General features: G+C 45.0%; 1 protein-coding gene across 4 annotated transcripts in view; it reads left to right on the top strand.

Annotated features, from left to right (window-relative positions):
* SERINC5 (serine incorporator 5) overlaps positions 1 to 23,199 on the top strand; it is a 189,095-nt gene that overhangs the window by 134,509 nt on the left and 31,387 nt on the right. For all 4 annotated transcript variants that reach the window (XM_068535578.1, XM_068535577.1, XM_068535580.1 and 1 more), the window contains one exon: positions 5,259 to 5,426. In XM_068535578.1, the coding sequence (XP_068391679.1) occupies positions 5,343 to 5,426 (84 nt within the window). In that variant the 5' untranslated portion in view covers positions 5,259 to 5,342. The remainder of the gene's footprint in view (positions 1 to 5,258; positions 5,427 to 23,199) is intronic.

Genomic DNA, 23,199 nt, shown 5'->3' with positions numbered 1-23,199 from the left:
CTGTAGCGTGGGTGCCACCATGCACATGGTGCCCATTGGTCCTTGCATTCTCCCCGTGGATTGAGACATTCAGCCTTAGAACCTGCCTCAAGACGGCCACTGCCAACGAGTTGAGCGTCAGATGAAACCTGTTTACCTGCCATCTGTCATCTGCCTAGGCTCCTTCAATGTGCAAGTGAGGAAAACCAAGACCCAGAGCTGCCCAGAGTTAGAATCCAGGCCTTCTGGTTCTCAGACCTGTACTCTTCCCTCCAGTGGGCTTAAGCAAGCCTGTTGGAACTGTGAAAAAAAAGACCTGAGGGGGGAAGAGGGGAACTCTCACAAGATACACGGGCATGTGTTTGTGCTGATTCTATGACATCTCTTTGGCTTTCTTCCTGATTCTTTGCTATTTCCAGTTGGTGGTGGTGTCAGCAGGGAATTCTAGGTAATAAAGGAATTGTGCTTTTTAGTTTAACAAAAGAACCCGGAAGTTACTACCAGCCCTAGCTCATGTTTCGCTTCTGTGATCACTTCCTCACGTGCCTGGCATCAGTCCTTAGAAGAACTGTCAGCCCAAGGCCAGTGGGGAGGACAAGGAGAGAGACTGTGTATTTATTTACTGTGGTTGTGGTGGTGTGTGTGTGTGTGTGTGTGTTTGTGTGTGTGCGGGCGCATGCACCTTAGATAGGAGAAGAAAACTAACACTAAGGGGGAGGCCCAGCTCCAGGTAGCAGCAAGAGGCTGGCTAGTCCTTTCATTTGGACTCTGCCCCGGCAAAGACAAAGCACCTTCTATTTAGAAAAGCCTTTGCTATCCACGCTGTTGCTATTTTGAAGGAAGTTAGATAGAGGGTGTGAACGGCTCTTTGAATTTTTTCTTTTTCAGTATATTTGGGGGAGGGGAAGTTTCTTCAGAAAGAAAGAAATCACACAAGTCAATACCGCATTGCAAATACTTCTATATGGTTATCTTGAAACTTAGTTACTTTTCTTAAATAGTCTGTTTTCTTTTTCTAATCAGAAAAAGAGAGCAGAACAGTGAGACATGGCTGTCTTAGTTTCCTCCCCACATCTAGGCGCACTCATCTAGGCCCAGGTGATCGATGTTAGCGGTCTTGTGTCCACACACATATTCCCCACGTACAGATATGCATACGTATAAAATATCCAGGCATACTGGCTGTCTTAGTTTGCTGGAGCTGTCATAACCCAAGTACCACAGACCAGGTAGTGTAAACAACAGAAATTTAATTTCTCACAGATCTGGGAGCTAGAAGTCCGAGATTAAGGAGGCTTCTCTCCTTAACTTGTAGATGGCTGTCTTCTCCCTGTGTCTTCACATGGTCTTCTTTCTGTGTGTCTCTGTGTCCTAATCTCTTCTTCGTACAAGGACACCAGTCATATTGGATTAGGGTCCACCCCAGTGACCTTATTGAATCTTAACTACCTCTTTAAGGGCCCTCTGTCTAAATAAAGTCATGTTTGGAGATACAGGGGGTTAGGACTTCCAACATATGACTGGAGGGGCTGGGGCAGGGACACAGTTCAGCCCATAACACTGACTTATTCTTTTAAACTATGTCCTATTGTATGGATAGTCCATAATTCATTTATTCCGCCCCTGTGTAGCTGGAGAATAAGACCTTCTTTTATACTTTTTTTTTTTTTTTTAATATTTATCTTTGGCTACGTTGAGTCTTCATTGCTGTGAGCAGGCTTTCTCTAGTTGCGGCAAGCAGGGGCTACTCTTCGTTGCGGTGCGCAGGCTTCTCTTTGCGGTGGCTTCTTTTGTGGAGCATGGGCTCTAGGCGTGCAGGCTTCAGTAGTTGTGGCACATGGGCTCAGTAGTTGTGGCTCGTGGGCTCTAGAGCGCAGGCTCAGTAGTTGTGGTGCACAGGCTTAGTTGCTCCGTGGCATGTGAGATCTTCCCAGATGAGGGCTCGAACCCGTGTCCCCTGCATTGGCAGGCGGATTCTTAACCACTGCGCCACCAAGGAAGTCCCCGTTTTTATGCTTTTAATGAACAACCTTATACCTAAATCTCTGTGCCCTTGTGTAAGTATATCTGCAGGATGAACTTCTAGAAGAATTGCAAGCATCGTCCTCCCAAAAGATTGTCTTGGGTCCCTCTTGAATGTATACTAATTTCTTGTGGAAAAAGATTGTGTGCAGTATCTACAAATTAAAGCCCTTAATAATGAACTCTTTGTGATACAATGTGGGTGTGAGAAATTCAGAGTGCAGCACATGACTTGTGTCCTTGGCCCTGTGGAGTGGGATTGCCAGCCCTTTTGTTTGAGGAGTGTTGCTGTTATGACTTTATCATATATTATTCATTCAACATTTATTGAGCCGTTGATGGGCACTGTTTTGTTCATATGTTGTTGTTTGTTTTTTGATAGACTTCATTTTTAAGGGATATTTTAGGTTCACAGCAAAATTGAGAGAAAGGTACAGAGATTTCCCGTATACCCTCTGCCCCTGCACACGCACAGCTTTCCGCATTATTCACGTCCCTCGCCAGAGTGGTACATTTGTTACAACCAGTGAACCTACATGGACACATCATTATTATTTAAAGTCCATAGTTTACATTAGGGTTCACTCTTGGTGTTGTGCATGAGCTACCTTTGTTTTTTATACCTTGACTTGTTCAGTAAAATGTTTAGGTCCTCTGGAGTTGGGGGGTAACAAGACAGAGGTGCTTCTCTCCAAGCTTGTGACAGCCCCAGAAGTTAGGTTGGCCAGGAGTTGCTTTCTCCAGTTTTGAGGGTGAAGAGTAGGGGAGTGACATGCTCACAGTAATAAAGCTGTAAGTGGCAAGGAATAAAAGGTAAACCCATTTTATTCTAAGTTATGCTCTTCCGGAAAGAAGTAGTAAGTCAGCAGGGCTGTGAGATTTTCCTCACTGCTAACATAACATTGCTTGTGTGGATGCTGTTTTGAATTTCCACTTCCATATCAGCGTTTAGCTTAAGATAATGCACTTGTACTATGGTATTGGTGATTGGCATAGTTTGCTTTCATAAATAACTTTTAGGCTAGTAGAGAAGTGCTCTTTGATTCTAATATTAGGCATGTGTGTATGCATGTACACTTGTCTGTATATATGTGTACACACATATAAATATCATGGCACTATGTGTAGGGTGAAAGTGAAAAATAAGGAGAGTTTACAAAATTAGATCCATACAATGACACATGGCTTTAATGACAGGGTAGGATTAAACCAATGTGATTTTTTCTTCATGTTTTCCATGATCACTTTCCTCTGTCACTATTTGTCTTTAAATGACCAATTAGGCTGACATTATGTCTGTATGTGTTCATTTTTCCCCTCTGTGGAGATAGTAAGTGTAAATGTTGATTCTGCTATGGGTAGGTTCTCTCATGGGATGTATCAACTGCTTCTAGATATTTCTTTTTCCAGATAGGATAAATATTTGATCACATTTGAAATACAGTAAAACTGGTTATCTAAGACCGTAGAGCTTAAAGAGTTAGCAACCGATGAATGAGGCAGTTTGGAAAGAATTTGGCAGGCAGAGGAGGAGGGAGGCAGGTCTGGGCCAGAAGCCAGCTAAGCCAGTGGGAGCGGAGAAGAGGGAGCGGGGGAGGGAGAGAAAAGAAAAACTGGGGCATATGAGTGGAAAGGGATCAATAAAATCAGGGACAGGGAATGTGGATGAGTGAACTGTAAAGGAAGGTGGCCTATAAGAACACCACACAGGCAGCAGTGTTAGGATCCCACTCGTGTGATCTGTTAGGTCAGCCCGATAGAATAGCTTGTCTTGCAAAGCAGTAGCCCAGTCTTCTGAGGCAAGAAGAGTCTTGAGAAAAATGGCTTAGAAAACTGAATGTAAGATGGAGAGAGTACATTAAGAAATTTTAAGTAATGAAATAGTACAGAATGACAAAGGGCTCCAACAATGGCGGTTCCATGAAGTAGATGAAATATCTCGGGAAATGCGTATGTTTCCAAGATCCGTCCTAACGTCATTATGATTATAACCTGTTGTGGTCTTACACCTGTGATCTCTTCTTACTGTAAGTGATGTTTATAGGGTAGCCTTCTAATTGATGCTTGTTTTGCAGCCATGCAAAGCTCTGAACTTCCTGCTAAATCATTATCAAGAGATTGCATTGGTATGTTTTATATATAGTGTTAATACATGTAGGTTTGGTTGTTATTCGTGGTTTATGGTAATCTCTTTTGTATTATTCCCTATTTGCTAAACGGATATCCCTCCCTAACACCAGGTGTGTCTGATTAGGTTGTCCGAGAGACCACCCAGTACACTACGTGCTGTTAGCACCCTCACTTTAAAACATGAGGAGTCTGGGTCTTGAAAATGCTCACAGCTGGTAGGTGGCAGAGCCAGGCCCCAAACCCAGGCTTACGAAAGATCTAGTTTCCTTTTAGGGCAGTGAAAATACTCTGATGCATAATGTTGCATATATGTCATTATACATTTATCTAAACCTGTTCAATATACGACACCAAGAGTGAACCCAAAATGTACCGTTCTGGTGACTGATATTGATAATGGGGGAGGCTATACATGTGTAGGAGTAGGGGGCATATGGAAAATCTCTGTGCCTTCCCCTCAGTTTTATTGTAAACCTAAAACTACTCTAAAAAAACAAACTCTTTAAGAAGAAAAACAAAAATTAACACCAGACCCAAACCTGAAAACTTAATCCCCTATTTCATTTAATATTCTCAAATAAAATTATGTCCGGTTGCATTGACCAGTAAAGCCCAATCCTGCCCCACTCATTAGCCTAAAGCCTACGCTTAGGGGCGTGAAGCTGTGGTCAACAACACACGTGTAAGAGGCACCTGTGCCTTTTGTACTTCAAGTTACCCCCCCCACCCCCACCCCATGCAGTTCATTCTTTGGCTCATGGATTTTGACAGGTCCCTTTCTTGGGCCCAACTTCTTGGTATTCTGTCCTTCCCACTTCACTTAGTCCTTTTTCTAGTTCTTGGCTTCTTCTCTTGCTCTTCCCTAATTGGTTTTTGTCTAAGTGCTCACAGTGCTTCAGGTGAAGTGTGCCTTTTCTGTTTAAGTATTGGGCATCTCCCAAGCCATCATGTTCATTAAAGACAATGTCAGACCAATTCTGGCAAAAACTTTGTTCACGCACTCAGCTGTTCACACGTGTCCTATTGGCAGGACGCCTTGGAAGAATGGTAGCTCACCTGTGGAGGTCTGGGGTAAGCAGGTTTGTGAAGGAGAGGCTCCGAGAGGATGTTCTGTGTTCCTTTCCTAGTTGGCCTGCTGCTGTGGGAATGCTGGCTGCTCCTACTGCTGTGGCTGCTGCCCCAAGATCCGCCAGTCCCGGAGCACCCGCTTCATGTACGCGCTCTACTTCATCCTGGTCATCGTCATCTGCTGCATCATGATGTCCAACACCGTGGCCAATGAGATGAGGGAGCATGTAAGTCACCCCTTCAACTCTTCCTACTCCTGATGAACGGTTGATGAGGGTGTGTGGGAAACATTCCATTTAGAGGATGGGGCTCACCCACCCCAGGGTGATTTAGGGTTATACCTGCTCTCCCTAAACTTCCCTGAAGCCTCTTCAGTGCTTCCAAGTGGGCGAACCCTTCACCATCTCTATCTGTAGCAGAAGGACAGATGCCATCTGATGCTTTTGGTGGAGAAGATTGTGTGTGTTGTCTTGGCCTCATTTGGGGTTTTTTTTTTGTTTGTTTTTTTTCCTTTTTGGCCACGCCGTATGGCATGCGGGATCTTGGTTCCCTGATCTTGGTTCCCTAACCAGGGATCAAACCCACACCCACTGCAGTGGAAGCACGTAGTCTTAGCCGCTGGACCGCCAGGGAAGTCCCATCTTAGCCTTGTTGATGGCCGTTCCTGATTAGATGTGTAGTCTTTTCTTGTAGACTTTTGTTCTCTTCCCTTGTCCTAAGGCTGTCTGCCAGTGTCTCTAGTAGCGGCTGTTATATATAAACACTTAATGTGGCCAGTATGGTTAAGCCTACATAATCCCACAGATAATGAGGAGTGGGCTACTGGACAAGTTTTACTTTTCTGGACATGTCACTTGTGGGGTGGGTGTCTCCAGGGGTGAGGGATGGATTTGCTTCCAGCCATTTCCTGGGCAGTGTCTACAAAGGTATCCCTGGTACGTGATGCTGATAGAGACACATATAGGGCCTTTTTCTGGAATTTCCTCATAGTAGGCCTGATTATGGGGGGAGGTGTTGGGGGTTCTGAGGGAGCCCAATAAATAACACCATCCTTCCCCTCTGACATTTTGAACAAATTGACAAAAAAGACTACAATGTCAGCGGGTAGATGCCAAACATCACCTTTATCCCCCCGGAAGTTGATGTAAGACATTGTGACTTGTATCTGCAAGGAAGTGGTCTTCCTACTACTGAACCCCAAAATGAGTCAGACTTAACCCATCTGGGGACCCCACCTGAGCCAGGGAGCACTTCCTCTGCAGGGGCACAGTTTGCTGGGAAGAGCTGCAGGCGTGTTCTCTGGGGGCAGCTCTCCTCGGAGGGAAAGCGGGAGAAGAAAGGCTAGCCAGCCAGACACCATTTGCCCCACAGCCTTAGTGCTGAGCACTGCATCTTCCTGGGGCCAGCAGGGTGAGGAGGGGGCGAGGTCAGGGCAGTGCCCTACTGGAAGCATGGAGATGGCATCACCAGGAGCAACTCCTGAGGAAGTGTTTGTTCTCCCCAACCTTCTGCTGAAACTACAGACTATGTTAAATGCACTCAAGGGCTTCAGAACAACCATGTTTTTAGAAGCACTTGTTATATTCTTATCCGTTAGTTAAAGTAGTCCCTTTGAAGCTTTCTGTTGGGTAATGCTTTTATAACTGTGGTGGTATGATCTGGAATATACTGGAACTAATGTGAAAACTTGTGAAATTTAGATTCTCCTCTGATTGCTTTAAACAGTGGATCTCTGCTCAGTAAGGCCCTGCAGTGGGAGCCATGGGGCATTCAAACTTGAGAGAAAAGGAGCTTCTAACCCAGAGACAGGTATAAAGTCTTCTGAGGCTTAAAACCAGGTAGAAGTTGTGTCTTATGGGAGGATGCATGAAGTGCTGTGGAAGTTTGGAGGCAGGGAGACCAAGGGCTAAGGCTGCCTTGTTCGTCTACACCAGGTCCTACTCCATCTCGGTGGTGTTTTCCACTCTTCTCTTCTTCTTAACTTGGTTTAATCTTAAATGCTTGTGATAAGAAGTTTGAGAGGAGGAATACTTGAAAGGGTAGATTTTAACTCTTATTCTGAAGATCTGTTTAATCTCCCACTTCTTACATTAGCTCTTCAGGTAACTTAATGTTCTCTTTTTAAATGAACAAGCATTGGCTTAAGGACCCAGTGTGGGGCTTCCCTGGTGGCGCAGTGGCTAAGAATCCGCCTGCCAGTGCAGGGGACACAGGTTTGAGCCCTGGTCTGGGAAGATCCCACATGCCGCGGAGCAACTAAGCCCGTGCACCACAACTACTGAGCCTGCACTCTAGAGCCCGCGAGCCACAACTACTGAGCCCGCGTGCCACAACTACTGAAGCCTGCGTGTCTAGAGCCCGTGCTCCGCAACAAGAGAAGCCATGACAATGAGAAGCCCGCACACGGCAACGAAGAGTAGCCCCCGCTCACCGCAACTAGAGAAAGCCTGCTCACAGCAACGAAGACCCAACATAGCCATAAATAAAGAAGGAAGGAAGGAAGGATGGAGGGAGGGAAGGAGGGAGGGAGAGAGGAAGAAAGGAAGGAAAAATTAAAAAAAAAAAAAAGGCCCCAGTGTGTCTCTGTGATAGGAACTGCCAGTGTGTCCATGGTGCTCTTAAGAAGCTTTCAGTCTCTGTAGCATTAGCCTTTGGATCCCAGAAACACAATCTGAAACTACAAATGTATAGTACCTCTTAGAGATGAACCCATCAGAAACATTGTTACTGGAGGTAAAGATAATTTGGGAACCACAGGACCTATTCTAGGATATGACTTTCATAATAATAATTTTAACATTTGATTACCATCCAAGTAACCTGCCTCATGGAACAGTCCCTAACAACTCCAGTCAGTATCTGACTGTTCATAGAACATTTAAGAAACAGAAGATTTAAAAAAAAGAAAAGAAAGAAGGGAAACAGAAGGTGCTGGCTAGTGTTTCTAGGGAAGGCTTCGTGGAAGAAGTGACTTGTGTGATAATGATGAATATTTCAGTTGCTAATATCTGTTGGGTGATACCATGTACCAGGTTTTATTCTAAGCATTTTACGTTATCATCTCAGTTCATGACCACTGTACTCACCTGTGCAGTATTATCCCTGCTCTACAGATGAGGAAACTGAGGTACTGAGTCATTTAAGTACCTTGCCCAAGGTCTCCAGCTCTAAGTGGTGGAGTTGGGATTTGAATCCAGGCTGACTGAGTTCTTAGTGACTAGGCTCTGTAGGTAGAATAAGGACAAGGCATGTGTAGAAGGAGAGGAAGGAGACATGGGCAGCTAGAATGACTTGCAGGAATTTCAGTGCTGCGGTGAGGCATTTGGCCGTGGTCTCATGGCAAGTGAGAAGCCATTATAGATTCTTGAGTAGGAGGCTGTTGTCATAGAAACAGGCAGAGATACTTAGGGAGGTGAGCCCAGCAGTGGTGTGTGTGCAGTGTGACTTGGGGTCAGAGCAGAGGGAAGGAGGAAGGGAGGGAGAGAGGGAAGGAGCAACCCTGAGGCCTCACAGAGGCTCTTGTAAATGTTTCTATGCCTGTCCCCTGAAGGTACTTATTTGAAGATGGTTTGGCTGGGCTTCCTGCATAGGGAATGAGGCCTCTGTTGGCGAAACCAACACTTTCCCATGTCTAAGGCCTCACAGGGGGCCAGCCAGCTGGTCACCAAGTCAGCTTGTTTCTGGGCCTATAGAATAGAGGCTGGCCTCACCCTCAGGCGGTGCTTGAGGGCGGCGCTGAAAGGTCCCTTGGGGGATGCACACTGAGCTTCTGCTGCAGTCCTCCCTCCTCGTTGGCCTGGGGAGATGGTTGAGGGTGTGACAGGAAGAGGGCAAGCACATATCCTTGCAACAGCCCAGATGGGAGAGCGGAATTGCCTCCTACCGGGCATCCTTGCCTTCCTGCGCGGTGGCCAGGGCTCCGTCCGGAGCCACGTGGCCTTTGGTGTGCGGATTTTGAACACAGGGCAGCTCCTTTTCAGTTGTTTTCAGTTTTTGCCTTGGCTTCCCAATGCAGCCTGTGTTGTAGTTTGAGCGAGAGGGAACTGCAAAGAGCTGCTGGGCCAGACTTCGTCCCGCCTCTTCTCTCTCGGGAAACTCCTCTTTCCCGTGAGAACTTTGGCTCTGCTGTGCTGGTTGAATGGGACGCGATTTCTGTCTTCTCCTGGAGCATTTTTCCCATCTCAAAACATACCAGCCATTTTATTGCAGGTCATTCTTGTCAGTGACCATGTAATTCACGCAGGAACAGTCTCGAGATATTTGATGCTTGTGGGGATTAAAAATGCATTTTAGAATTAGAACAGCAACCACAGAATGGGCGAGAGATTTAGGCCTCCTGACGGGCACCGCTAAATCAAGGTGTAACTTCTGTGTGGAGACCAGCGATGACACTTTGAGTTTGGGCGTCCTAGGGAGCTGTGCGGGCATTCGGGGAGGGAGGAGAAAGGAAGGCTCTTCTTGTTTCCTGTGGGATAGGAGCCCCTAAGACTAAGCCTGCACTGGAAAAGGGAGGACAGGGCATCTATGTGGCCCTCAGGGCTTCTTCCCTGCGAGCTGTGTGCCAGGCCGAGGGAAGAAGAGCCCTAAAGGTTCCTGAGCAGAAGAATCCATTTTCTCCATCCCGCGTTCCCCTTGGTGCCCAGGCTGCTCTGAGTCATTGACATGGGTGGTAGGTAGCACCTGAATCTTTGCGTTTTTTTTTTTTTTTTCTTCCAGAACCAAAACATATCTTCCACATCGCGGAAGACGTGTTTTTGGTGTTGTTTTAGTGTGTTTCTTTGCTTGAAATTTAAATCTTGAAGAATCATTCCTTGTATTGAGAGGAGAAGCTACTATGATCTCTGTTTTTGATAGCAATCTTTTTTTGTTCCTTCAGTTGTTTTAAAAGGTGTTAACGTTTTGTTTGTACTCTTACTGAATCTCTTTTGGAGACATGGTTTGCTTTATACATTATTTTCTGCTGGTGGGTTTGGGTCAGTTTTCCCCTGAGTGAGTAAGAATGTGGAAATTGAACCATTCCTATGATTGGATGAAAAGAGCTTTTCCATTCTTTTCAGCACAGGATGATAATGTTGCAGGGTAGAGTGGGCTTCAAAGGAGGGTTGGACGAGATCTGACAGGACCCAGAGGTGAGGGGGGCTGAGGGCTGCAGTCTCCTCAGTGTCTTAAAAGCAGCTTCTGAATTCCATTCTCTCCCTGGACTTAATGAAAACCAGCTCTTGATGGTAGAACCCCTGATGCCCCAGCCTCCCCCACTAGGCAGTGCCACACCCAGAGACTTCAGGTGCGCCTGGACGTCTCCTAGCTCAGGCATTGTTAAGTTGGCTTACAGGCTCTTGTTTGGCCAGCAGATTTTTCTTTTTTTAATGTGCATTTGGCTGCCTGCGGAAGGGGCTGGCATGCTGTAGCTCTCCACAGACCCCATCACTGGATGTTTACTTATATCAGGTCCCATACATTTACCCTTACTTCTTGCCCCCCAAGAGTAGCATTTGGATTTGAAATTCCTGAAATAGCTTAAACTCTTTGAGTTCACGAGTTTCTGAAAAGGCTGTAAATGTCGGAACGGACACCAGGCGTCTTACCCACCCCTGACGGTGAGCAGTAGGGAGGTTGCTGAGTGTGCTTGGGTGGTCTCTGCAGATGTTCACGCACAGCCCCAGGCCGGGGCTCGAGAAGCCTGTCTCTGCCGTCACTCCTCTACCCTTGGTACGCTGGAATCTGGCATTTTTATCCAATTAACTATTTAGAAATTGTTCTGGTCACTTTGGTCCACTGGACTCAATGGACCACTCAGTTTCAGGACTAAGTGGAGGTGGGACGCTGATTGGACCTAAATCTGCCCCTCCTTCAGTTACATTCCCAAGTTACAGTCATCACCTCCCCCCACCCCTTTAAAAAAATCTTAAGTAGGTATTCTACCTGCGATTTCTACAGTTATCATGAAGTCCAAAATTTGCCAGGGAAGGGGAACAGGGATGGATGTTGAGGCTACCAACTGTGGATTTAGGCCCCTGGAACAGAGGTAGCAGGATGGGCTTAAAGGACTTTTCTCTATTTATTCAGAAAACCCAGTCTCTCTCAACACATTCCCTAGAGGGGATATATAAATTAGCTTTGCTCTGTATTTCTCAGTCATTTTCACTGTTCATTAGAAGGAGAAGGGGGCTTCCCTGGTGGCGCAGTGGTTGAGAATCTGCCTGCTAATGCAGGGGACACGGGTTCGAGCCCTGGTCTGGGAAGATCCCACATGCTGCGGAGCAACTAGGCCCGTGAGCCACAACTACTGAGCCTGCGTGTCTGGAGCCTGTGCTCCGCAACAAGAGAGGCCGCGATAGTGAGAGGCCCGCGCACCGCAGTGAAGAGTGGCCCCCGCTTGCCGCAACTAGAGAAAGCCCTAGCACAGAAACGAAGACCCAACATAGCAATCAATTGATCAATAATAATCTTAAAAAAAAAAAAAAAAAGAAGGAGATGTGGTAATGGGAAATTCATGTATATTAGCTGTATTAACATAAGATTATGTGGAAGTAGATGGATGAAAATGAAATAAAGGAGGACTGTTTATAGCCAGGCTCGTTCCGAGGCCATATCCACATCTGGTTATCCATCCCCGCTGAGTGTAGTGGTCATTTCCTGGCCTGAGCCCTTCTCCTTTGCCTGCTTTCCCTAGGCCGTGCTTTCATTTCCGGCTTTGGTTATTCCTAATGTTTATCTGCTGGTTGAGGCACACTTTTCTCAGGACAGTGCTGGGGACAGATCCATTCTCCCCCTTTTTTCTAGGTCCAGTGCTGACCACATACTTTCCCCACGCAGGTCATAAAAGGGTTGGGTTTCTGCTCTGCATTCAGGCAGTCCTGATTCGACCCCACCAGGCTCCTTGATGTCCTGTTCCAGTTGTCTTATTTAGACTTGGATTGTCCCCGTCCCTAGCTTCACACATTCACTTCCGCTCAGACTTCTTTCTACAGATGACTAATCCCATGGGTGACCCCATGAGGATGCTGTTTGTACTTGTATGTCTCCCATCTAATACTCCATTTTCAAATTCTGGAGTTCCCACAGTGTAGCAACTATAGATGAACACAGAAGCTACTTTCCTTAGAGACGACTTAGATTTCAAAATGCTCTCCTGAGTACACCCTGTGGTCAGGTCAGTTCACAGTGACGTTTAACCATACTTCGGTGGTTCCTAGAGTTGACAGAGCTTTGATCCAGCACGTTAGAGATGCTGAAATTTGGTAATGAGCTACTCTACTTTTTTTAACCTACAGTATTAGGAATATGAAAACATTAGAATAAGTATTGGTTTTGGGAAAGCCCTCCCATTCCCATTCCCGTGCCAGTCACAGGGGGTAAAAAAAAAAAATACATGAAACAAAGTTACTAGTTAAAGGATCTAGTTAAACAGATAAGAAATGGAAAAAAGGATGCAGCTCCTATTCATAAGTGTTCTGCCCAGTGAAGAGACAGCAGATGCTATGCGGTGTTAAGTGTCATGCAGAGAAAATATTGCTCTCTTTTTAGAGTATAATTTGGATAAAACATTATTTTAAAGTGGAAGAATCTTAAGTTATAATCCTAACCAACGCCCTCATTTGACAGATGAGAGGATGTGGCGCAGGGCAGTGAGGTGGCTTGTCCAAGGCCGTGACACCAGGTAGAGCTGGGACGAGGACCCAGGACTGCTGGTCCCCAGCCAGGGGTGCCCCTCCGGCCTGTACGACTGGGTTTGGCTGTTGCTCAGATGTTCACAGAAGTAGCAGAAGAAGCCTTAGCAAACTTATCCTTCCTCTTCATTCCTGATCTTTCTTCTGGACTCGGTGGTGAGGGAGAAGTATTTCCTCTGGAAATAGTACCACCTCGGGCCCTCAGTGGCTTTCTTTGCTTATCTTCCCCACTTGCCTCCTTCCCTTTGTAAAGCCAGAAGCTGGGCTCTAGGGATGATGGCTAGTCTGAAATAGAAAATAGGGGCAACCACAGATCCAGTATTTATTTATTCATTGGCGTTGCATGTGAAATAGAACCTGCCTTCAAGTTGTGTTTGGCGTGACCATCTTTTCAAAGTAAACAAACAGCAGCAACGAAAAATATTCCAGTTTGATCCCAAACACCATGTAGTTTGTCGCAGCATAGAATGACAGGTATTCATGCTGAAGCTGGAAAGTCTGGCTCTTGTTTTGATCTTGGTCTTTACTGGTTGAATGTTAAGAGAACTGTGTACCTGAGACCCAGCATCAGGTGTTGCTATCGTGCATTGAAGTTCTAGGGAGTAGAACTCTCCATTCTCAGCTGACATTTTATGCTTTTGTGTTAGAACAAGTGCTGAATTAGCGCCAAAAAAAAAATTGCTGACCCAGTTATTTGAGTCTGGAGTATTTTTTTTTTAATCCAGCTGAGATAAAATGCTTTTCAAAAGTCCTCGCTCTGAACAGCAGCTGAATTCTTTGTACTGTTGTACCTTATATGTGTCCAGTGTATCAGCGAGTGTGTTTCTGAGGTTAAAGGTGGGCCTGGGCCATTGAACTTCAAGTTCTTTGTAGAACACAGAGGGAAAATTCTCACCGTGGCCTGATCAGAGCTTCCCTGGTGTGCGTTGGCAGTGAGGTTCCACCTCTTAAATCTTGTGGGTCCCCTCCTCTCTAAGTTGGGGCGACTCTGGGGACACATGTTTCCAAACAGTTTTATCTTAGATCTCAAGTTCATCCAGGCGTAACACTACCTGGAGAAAACAGTCCCCGCAGCCCTCCCATCCCTCGCTTCTCTCATGGCTCAGGCCCCAACCTCCTGCGCTCAGTGAATGCGGGGAGAGTGATGGTGGGAAATAGTTTGGTTCTACAGGCAGTGATTTGAACTAATGTAAACCCTGCTGTGAGAGCCTTTTTGAGTCTGAACCAGAGACAGAGAGGTTTGATCCTAGTCCAGTAATACTGAGCTTGCCAGGAGCCAGAAGACAAGAAACAATAGTTATCGTCCTCGGTCTGGAGGATCCGTTACCCAGAAGCTTTGGGGGAGCGTCGGACGTTAACAGGATCTCTGTTTCAGGATCCATCCAACTGTAGGAGGAGTACAGTGATAAGATGTGAGAACTGAAGTTTTCCTGACCCTTTTTTCTGTGACCATCAAAAGCACCCGTTAAGCAACTGTCCATAGACGGGACCGCGAAGCCCTCTGCAGATAAATGGGACAGACAAGAGCTTATGGTTGGAAACAGCTCTGTTATAAAAATGGGGCCAGAGGGAACAAATAGCACAATACACACCAGTAGCCTCAGATCGCTGGGAGCAGGAAATATAAATATTGTGAATAGTTGAGTCTTGATACTTGATAACAGAGTTTAAAAGGGTGATCGTGTTACTTGGTTAAGCTGTAATCCGAGTTCATGTTTTAAAATATCTTTTAAGTCACGTAATTGATTCCTTCCTCCCTTCCTCCCTCCCTCCTTTCTTTCCTGCCTATGTAAGTGCTAAGCACTGTGGCAGGTGCAGGGGATGTGGGTGTGAGTAACATACAGTTGTCCTTAGAGAACTGGGCCTCAGGTGGAAAGTGTATAAAGAAGGTGCCCCCAGCGTTAGGCTGCATAGTTAAAAATAATCTGAATTCCGTTAGCAACTGTTGGAGATGGTGGTGTCAGCTTAGCTGTCCCTTCTGTTGACCTTTGGGGTGACGTTAGAACTCAGGAGTGCTTTTTCCCCGTCCTCATGGGAGACTGGGAGCCGAGGTGAGGAAGGAGGTTTGTACAAGGGACTGGAATGTGTTGCCCTCTAAAGCAGGGTTGAGCTTAATCACAAGGGGGATTGGGTATTTGGGGGGGTGTGGTTTTTAAATTTCAGTGAGGCTGTTTATACAGTCTTAAAATTAAGTCTAAAATTATCTCTCTACATGCCGGCTTTCATCAGTGTGGGTTTTATTTTTGGTTCCACAAGCCATGTTTGTATAACAGATGTGAGGTTTTTTTCTACTATGAGGGCTTCTGACCCACAGAAAAAAAAGCATTGAACTCACAGACATGTCCTCCACCACCTCCTCCACAAAGCTTTTTTTTTTTTTTTGCAGGCAGATAATTTAAAATCCTTAAGCTGCAGCTCTGAAAATGACATATGGGAGGTGTACGATTTAATTCTCTTAAAGCACAAGTTCCGCCAGTCGCGTCTCTGCTGCTCCTTTGACTTATGATCTGTAGAGTAAGTCATCGCCAGTTGTCATTTGCCTTTGAGATGCTAATTCATGCTTCAGCGGCAGTTCAGCGCAGCTCCTCTGCTCTACTTCCTAGTCCTGGGCTGGGCGAACTTTTCCTGTAAAGAGCCAGCTAGTACACGTTTCAGCTGTGAGGATCTTGTGGTCTTTAGCAACTACTCAACTCTGCAGCCAAAACAAAAGGCCAGCAAATGAGCGTGGCTGTGTTCCCTATTTACATGAACAGGAGCTACCACACGCTGTCCTTTGCTTCGCTGGCCTGTGGTAGACCTCAGTGGCCCTGTGCATGTCATATGCAGTTATTCTCCCCTTCTCCCTGAAGGGGAAACTTGAATGGCCTAAACTTTGTGCTGAGGGTACCGGAGCTCCTGATTAAGTTGCAAATAAATACTGGGCTGTGTGAGCTCGTATGTACTGGGTTGACTAGGCAAGAACAATGTAGGGATAAATTCAATGTGACACGTTCAACAGTATGATGTCTTACTCTTCCTGGCCTTTTGAAATACATGGTAAATCATTCAAAGGTTAAAAAAAAAAAAAATCAGCCCTTCTTTTTAGGTAGCCAAACCAAGCATTTTGGTGATTGGGAAGAAGTGGGGATGGAGAAAATGAGTGTGTGGGTACCCCAGTTCTTTGCTCCTTGGGGCCCCCAATTCCTGGTCCAGTGTAAAATGGGAAGGATGCTGGGCCAGAAACTGAAATGTCTGCCTGGCCGGGTTCTCAGAACTAGGATTGGGGAACAAGTGACTAGGGGCTCTCAGAATCTTGAGGGTATAGGTTTGGTAGGATTCAGTCTTTTGGAGGATATTAGGTTCTTGTGTCCCACCTAAGGCAAAATCATGGATAGTTGAAATTAAACCATGAAAATGCCTGAAATATCCATAAAGCAGAGCACACATGGCTTTGTGTGTACAGCATGTATTTCGCTAGAAAGTTAGCTCCTTGTTAGCATGGATTTTTTAACCTGCTTTATTCGCTGCTTGAATCTCCATAACCTAGAACAGTACCTGTACACAGTAGATATGAATGAGTCAGGGAATGAGCAAACCCTGTGCTGTGACGCTTAGGTATAGTTATATAATATATCGTGTGGGATGAAGAATACACACGTAAACTCTAATTTCACTGGGCTTTTAATAATGATTTACAGAAAACAGCCATGAGCGTAGTTGGATTTGCATATGATATGTTACCACTCTATTCCAGGTTCACAAGTTCAAGAGGAAGTTAGCTGATTTGGTGCTCACTTAGGCCGTAAGCACATCTTCCCACCGATGAGTGGTCTGGCTAGAAAGCTCTGCCTGTTTAGGCATTTAGTCCTCTTAATAGAAACTTCAGCATCTCTGTGTTCAGGAGAGAACTGTCAGTGGGCCTTGCTCCTCTCAGGGGTCACAGAGTTCTCTATCAGACCCTGCATTCTGTGGGAGGGAGTGTGGGCCAATAACCGTATTTGCCATCTAAAACAAAGTCCAGACCTCCATAGCTGCAGTTTTGTCTCTGGGGTTAGGTGTGGATTTGTTTTCTGGACTCAGAGGGCCCCCTGCTTCCACCCCTTTTCTCTTGATTATGGGGGGCAGTGCTTACTGAGATGCTGACCGTAGGGGGGAGCAGCAGAGACTTTCCTGGCTCCGAGATGGGTGTGTGGGGGGCTCTGTGGGCATCTCTGTTCCTCTCTCCTGCTCTCCCTGTTCCCCCCAGCCCTAGAGTTTTCAGAAACCCTCCCTGGGGAGAGTTTGGCAGTGTCTGTTAAAATTTAACCAATTTTATGACTCAATATTCATCTTCTGGATGTCAGTCCTCCTAAATGCTCTACATGTGCAGAGAGTGATATGCACAATATGGGAACTATCCATTGTACATTGTTTATAAGAGTGAAAACTCAGAAACAACGTAAATGTCTGCCACTAGCGTCACAGAAACTAAATTACGATTGGTCTGGGTTGTGGATTTCTGTATAGTAGTTAAAAAGGGTGCAAATAGATTTATGTGTTGAACACGCAACAGTGTGTGAGACGTAATGAGAGGGGAATAACACAGCAAAGGGCCTAAAAGGATACACACGAAAGTGTGACAGTGGTTCCCTCTGGGAAGCAGTCAGGTTAGGGTTGGAGTGATGATGGGCAAGGGGATTCAGTTATCTGTATCTGTTATAATTTACATTTTCTTTGGCAACAAGAATATAATTATGTATTGCTTGTATAATTGTAAATAAATATATTTTAGAACGATGCTTGGACTCTTATGTTTGCAGTTAGATTTCTTGAAAGCAGGGGTGAAAGGGCTGCTGGGTTCACTCCCTGCCCGCTACCCAGCCCCCCTGACTGTCTCCTCTGCTCAGCCTTCAGCCATCAGTCTGGCTTCTGCCCCCATCTGCTCTAGAGAATATTCTGATCACTGCCCCGATGACTCTTTGTTGGCAAATCCAACCTGCGTCGTCATCGCATTGGTGGTATTTGACACACTCTGCTTCTTGAAAGCCTCCCTCAACTTCTCTCTGGTTCTGTACCTTTTCAGTTTCTTCCTTGGTTATTTTCCCCTTCTTCCCAGTCCCCAAATGTTTGCATTCCCCAGCATTCCGGGCTGTTCCCACCTCTGTCTCCCTCCCCCTCCTCTACCCGCATTCCTCTCCAGGTGAGTTTATTTACTCCATTGAGTGCCTCCTTTGCCATCTCTGCCCTTCTCTCTAGTCCTGCTGTCTTTCTGGAGCACTGCACCCTTGCTTAGCCATCTGCCCACATTTCCGCTGGATACTGGCCGCCTGTCGTTAAGTGAATGACTGCCCCTCCATCCTGAAACCGCTCTTCTGTGACTCCTATCCGCTGCTGGGCCGCCATCCAACCAACTGCCAAGCGAGGAACTGGGAATCTTAGTTCTGGGTTCCTCTGCCTTTCTTCCTAGGCCCCATCAAGTCAGCACACGGGACCTGTCTATTCCATGGCCCCAATCCCCACTGCCATTGCCTAATTGAAGATTTATATGAGTTTTTGCTGGGATTAACTCTTATCTCTCCTTCAAGATTAGTAACTGGCGTGATTCTTGTTTGTACATGCTGCCTTCATGTTACCTTAATTCCCTGAGCAGATTGACGTTAGCTGTCCCTGCTTCCCTTCTGAGGAAGAGCCCTTCGTGCCGTCATTATTAGTCAGTTCTCTGCAAGTTGTCTTGTTTGGATTGCAAGCTTATTATTTAAAGTTTGGTTGGAGTTGTTTTCTAACTGTCTAATCGTATGTGGGGTGGTTTGATCCTGACGAAATGCTCATGGTGGAGGAGGAGCTGTGAGCATCAGTGCCGTCTCTGTCTTGCATGCTTCCGAGATTCTGGGGAGTTACTATTTGCGGACGTTAAGTTCCTGATGGCAGAGGTGGCGGGGTCAAATAAAACCAGGCTCGGTGAAATTTTAGTTCCCCTTATGGCTTTTGATAATGACACAATGTAGACTTTTCTCCTAAAAATGTCTAGAAACCCAAACAAAAGAGATGTGAGATTGTTACTGTTTTTAAAAATAGCCCCCCCCCCCAACAAAAAGGGCCTCAAAGGTAATAATTTCCAGAGAAATGAGCCTTGATTGCTAGAGGCCGTGGAGGGGAGGATGGAAGCTGATCTTAGTGTTCCCTGTTTCACAGCTCCTGTCCGTGGGTGGGTAACAGACAGGCATCACTCTCATGGACACTGGAATTTTTCCACAGACAAAAAGAAATTGTCTTAGAAAGTTTGAAAATAAGTGGAATATCAAAAAGGGGAGAGGGTCTCGATTCTGAAATTCATTTCAAGTAAGAGATACTAAACAGAACCTACAGATACGGTTCTTCTAGGTTTTATGGTATCACTCCTGCTCAGCCGCCCAAAGCTTTCTCTGCAGCTTGGTTTCCTTCAGTGCCCTAAGAATTCGATGTAATGAAATGTAAGACTCATTCGCTTTGCTAATATGCCATTTTCTCATCTCTCCCAAATAATAGTTTAATATTATAGGAACACGCCGCTCCTTTTCCTCTTCATTTCTGTAAGAAACACTCCCAAATTCTATACTTTATTGCTAAGTTTGCAGCATGTGGGCCCCTGGCCAACTAGACCTGTAAGCCTTCCTATAGCTCTTCTGTTGTTTGTTTATATTCATTTACCTGAGATTGAAATTGTTTTGGAGGCATAGCTAGCATCTCTTCTATATAGATGAGTTACGGGGATTTTCTAGCTTCCATCTCTTTGAGCTTAATACTTGTGTTGATGTTTCAAAATGTCTTCCCTGATTTGGGAGTTCAGACATATTTTCTTTTGGGTGGCAACTAGGTCTCTGAAAGATAAGTAGTGAGCACTGTTTTTTAGAATTCAATTCTTATACAGGCATACCTTGTTTTGTTTTGTTGTCCTTTGCTTTATTGCACTTCGCAAATACTACGTTCTTTTACAAATTGAAGGTTTGTGGGAATGCTGCATCTAGCAAGTCTGTTGGTGCCATTTTCTCAACAACATTGTTCACTTCATGTCTCTGTGTCACACTTTGGTAATTCTCATGATATTTCAAACTTTTTCATTATTATTATATTTGTTATGGTATCAGTGATCTTTGGTGTTACTGCCATGACTCACTGAAGGCTCAGATGATGGTTAGTGTACTTTAGCAATAAAATATTTTTTAATTAAGGTCTATACACTGCTTTTTTTAAAAAAAAACACACATAGTGGTATTGCACACTAAATAGACTGCAATGTAGTGTAAACATAATTTTTATATGCACTGGGAAACCAAAAGATTTGTGTGACTTGCTTTATTGAGACATTTGCTTTATTGCAGTGGTCTGGAACTGAACCTGCAATATCTCTGATGTATGCATATATATATGTGCCAGGGAAGGATTCACCTTATTGAAAGTTACCCGGTACGGTTGTCTGTTGGTATCTGTGGGGGATTGGTTCCAGGACGCTATCAGATACCAAAATCCACCAATGCTCAAGTACCTTATATAAAATGACATTGCATATTACTTAGGCACATCCTCTTATATTCTTTAAATCATCGCTAGATTATTTATAATATCTAATACTATGTAGATAGTTACTGGTACATGACAAATTCAAGTTTCACTTTTTGGAACTTCCTGGAAAATAAAAAAAATTAAAAAAATATTTTCCATTTGTGGTTAGTTGAATCCACAGATGCAGAACTGGCAGATATGGGGGTCCAACTGTAACTTTCAATATGAATCCTTTGTAAAGTGAATAGAGCATCTACTGAGTTCTAAGATGTTCATCTCCCCCCATGTTTAAATCAGAATGCATCAACCAATCAGGGGTTCATGTAATGTGCCTAACTCCCTCCCTGAGAAGTTCTTTTTATAAAATAGTACCTTAGAGTTAAGGACGTTTACTTAATGGCTACTGTGGATTAGGAGCTGTGATGAGCACTTTTTACAACGATTCACTGATTTAATTCTCAGGGTTGGAAGTCCATGTGAGCTTTTTATTCTTCCTGATAATTTGTGGCTTTGAGTTTGGTTGCCTGAGGGGTGGGGGGAAACCCTTGCCCTTGGGTCTGCACAGAACCAACACAGATGCAGTGTCCTTGGTTGCCCAGAACCAGACATAAGTGGTAACACCCTTAGCAGGCCTGTCCCCTCTACCCCACAGTGTGTTATCTGTGTGTGTAATGTATGTTTTCTTTTTCTAAAACTGGGATGGAGCTTGGAAAAGCAAATATTTAATCAGAGCAGATTCCCCTCGCTAAATCCTGCCAGCTTGTTCAACTCGGAGGTTCTTTGCCTAAAAATATTCACCACGTACTGAAGGCTACATGACTAAGTCACCCACAGAGCATAAAGCAGGTCTTAGTATTTGGAGCAGGGGGTTGTTTGCCTACTGATATTTTGGATGAAGTATGCAGTGCCACATACTCAGCCTTTGATGAGCCTAAGGGCCTCTGGCGGTAAACAAGGGTTTTAGGGGAGGGGGGATTTATGCGGGATGGTAGGGTAGACGTTCAGGCCTGCTGGCAGTAGCGTTCTTCTTGAACTGATCTGAGAAGGAGAAGAGAGAAGTGGGTGTGGGGTAGGGAGGTGGAGAAGAGTCTAATCGGGAAAGATGGGCTGGTGTAGACGAAAGGGATGCTGCCATGCGCGTGTTACAGTGGAAGTGAGGGTGGCGGTGTGCAGCAGGGATTAGCTTTGCTGAGAGAGTGGGACACGGAAGGGAGGGAAGAGAAGAGTTCCATGAATATTACAGAGCAGTAAATCCCATATGAACAAAACGGAGTAAGTGAGGTGGCATGGCGCCTCCTTTTACAGATTCGATGCAGTGTTACCTCCTTATTATCGGTACCACTCATACGGGTGCAGCTTTTGTTTCCTGCTAGAGGCTCTGAAACGTTCACTTGTGTGGCGTCCCCCATTACTTCAGTATATGAGGATCTTAACCATGTGAGTTTGCTCACTCACTGTGAAACACTGCTAAAAGTTCAAGGTCCTTCAGAAGGCCCTTCCTGACTTCTCATTACCTGTGTGAGGGCACTTCCTTTATCCTGTATCCTTATCGCTATACTGAAGCAATTTCCAGACCAGCCGTTCTCACTGGGATGCCCCAAGGCGCTTCCAACCCTATATGTTAAAAGCAAACTCCCGATCTGTTCTTTTCAGTTCCACTCTTTGTCCTCTGCCAACCCTACTCCCCCACCACCCCAAACAGCTTTAAAAAAGCAGAAGAGAACCCTCCCCCCAATCCTTCACTTTCTCGCCGTCCCTACAGTCCTGCCAACTATGACTTCTAGGCACAGAATTTCTGTTTTCTCTGCTAGTAGTTTACCTTCTTCGATTGTTATCTGGACTGTTAATCCAGTGGCCCTCTAATTTATCCTCCTGCCTCAAACCTGTCCCTTTCCCATACGTTCTCCACTTTGCAGCCAAAGGCGTTCCAGCTTAAATAGTTGTTTCCCTTACAGGGTGGGAGCCAGACTCCTTAGCATGGCATACGCCTGGCCCTTCCCACCAAGACCCTGCCTTCTTTTGAGCTTCATCTCTTGCTAAGGAATGCTTTTTTAGCATAAATATGTCCCATGCAATATTTAGTCTAAGTATGTCCCAAGTGTTGTTATATTAAAAAATTAGTTATTATTTATCCAAAATTTAAATTTAACTAGACATTCTGTATTTTATTAGGCTTAGTATTTTACCCGGCTTGGTCAAAAATACAGTAGTGTCTCCCTTTATGCATTTATATCTTGCTCTGATCAAAAAGAAATTGGAGTTGCAGGAACTTGCTGACTGCAAAATATTTGGCATTTCTTTATGAAATCTTTTTTTTTTTGGCTGCGCCACGTAGCATGCAGGATCTTAGTTCCCCGACAGGGATCAGACCCGTGTCCCCTGCAGTGGAAGTGCAGAGCCTGACCACTGGACCGCCAGGGAAGTCCCATGAAATCTTTTATAGCTATTCATGGAAATGGAGCTATCCTAATAGGGTCTCAGTATTAATGCTTTTTTGCCCGAGACACTAATTTTGAAAAACATGCTTTGTTTGGAAAAGCATGTTTGAGATTCAGGTGTAGTAATGATTGAAGCTCTTTTCTGAGGGAGGGAACCCTCGTGGAGGAAGATGAACTGCAATTAAATGTAGTCTTCCTTCTGTTTATGGAAATCTTAATAACCTCCACTGTTGTTGTTTCTTTAGGATATTTTCTGGAGAAGAAACTAAATTATCATGCTTCAGTTTTACCTCTAGTTTTATGTCATTTTTTTCCTGGGTTTTTTTTGTTTTGTTTTTTTGGCTTGTGAGTAAAGGCTGTAATGTGATTTTCAACTTATTTTCTGTTCTAAAGAG

Source organism: Eschrichtius robustus, chromosome 2 (genome assembly GCF_028021215.1).
Source record: "Eschrichtius robustus isolate mEscRob2 chromosome 2, mEscRob2.pri, whole genome shotgun sequence".
NCBI classification, from domain to species: Eukaryota; Metazoa; Chordata; class Mammalia; order Artiodactyla; family Eschrichtiidae; genus Eschrichtius; species Eschrichtius robustus.
The sequence above is the reverse complement of the archived record's forward strand: the minus strand, read 5'-3'. Positions and strand labels throughout refer to the sequence as shown.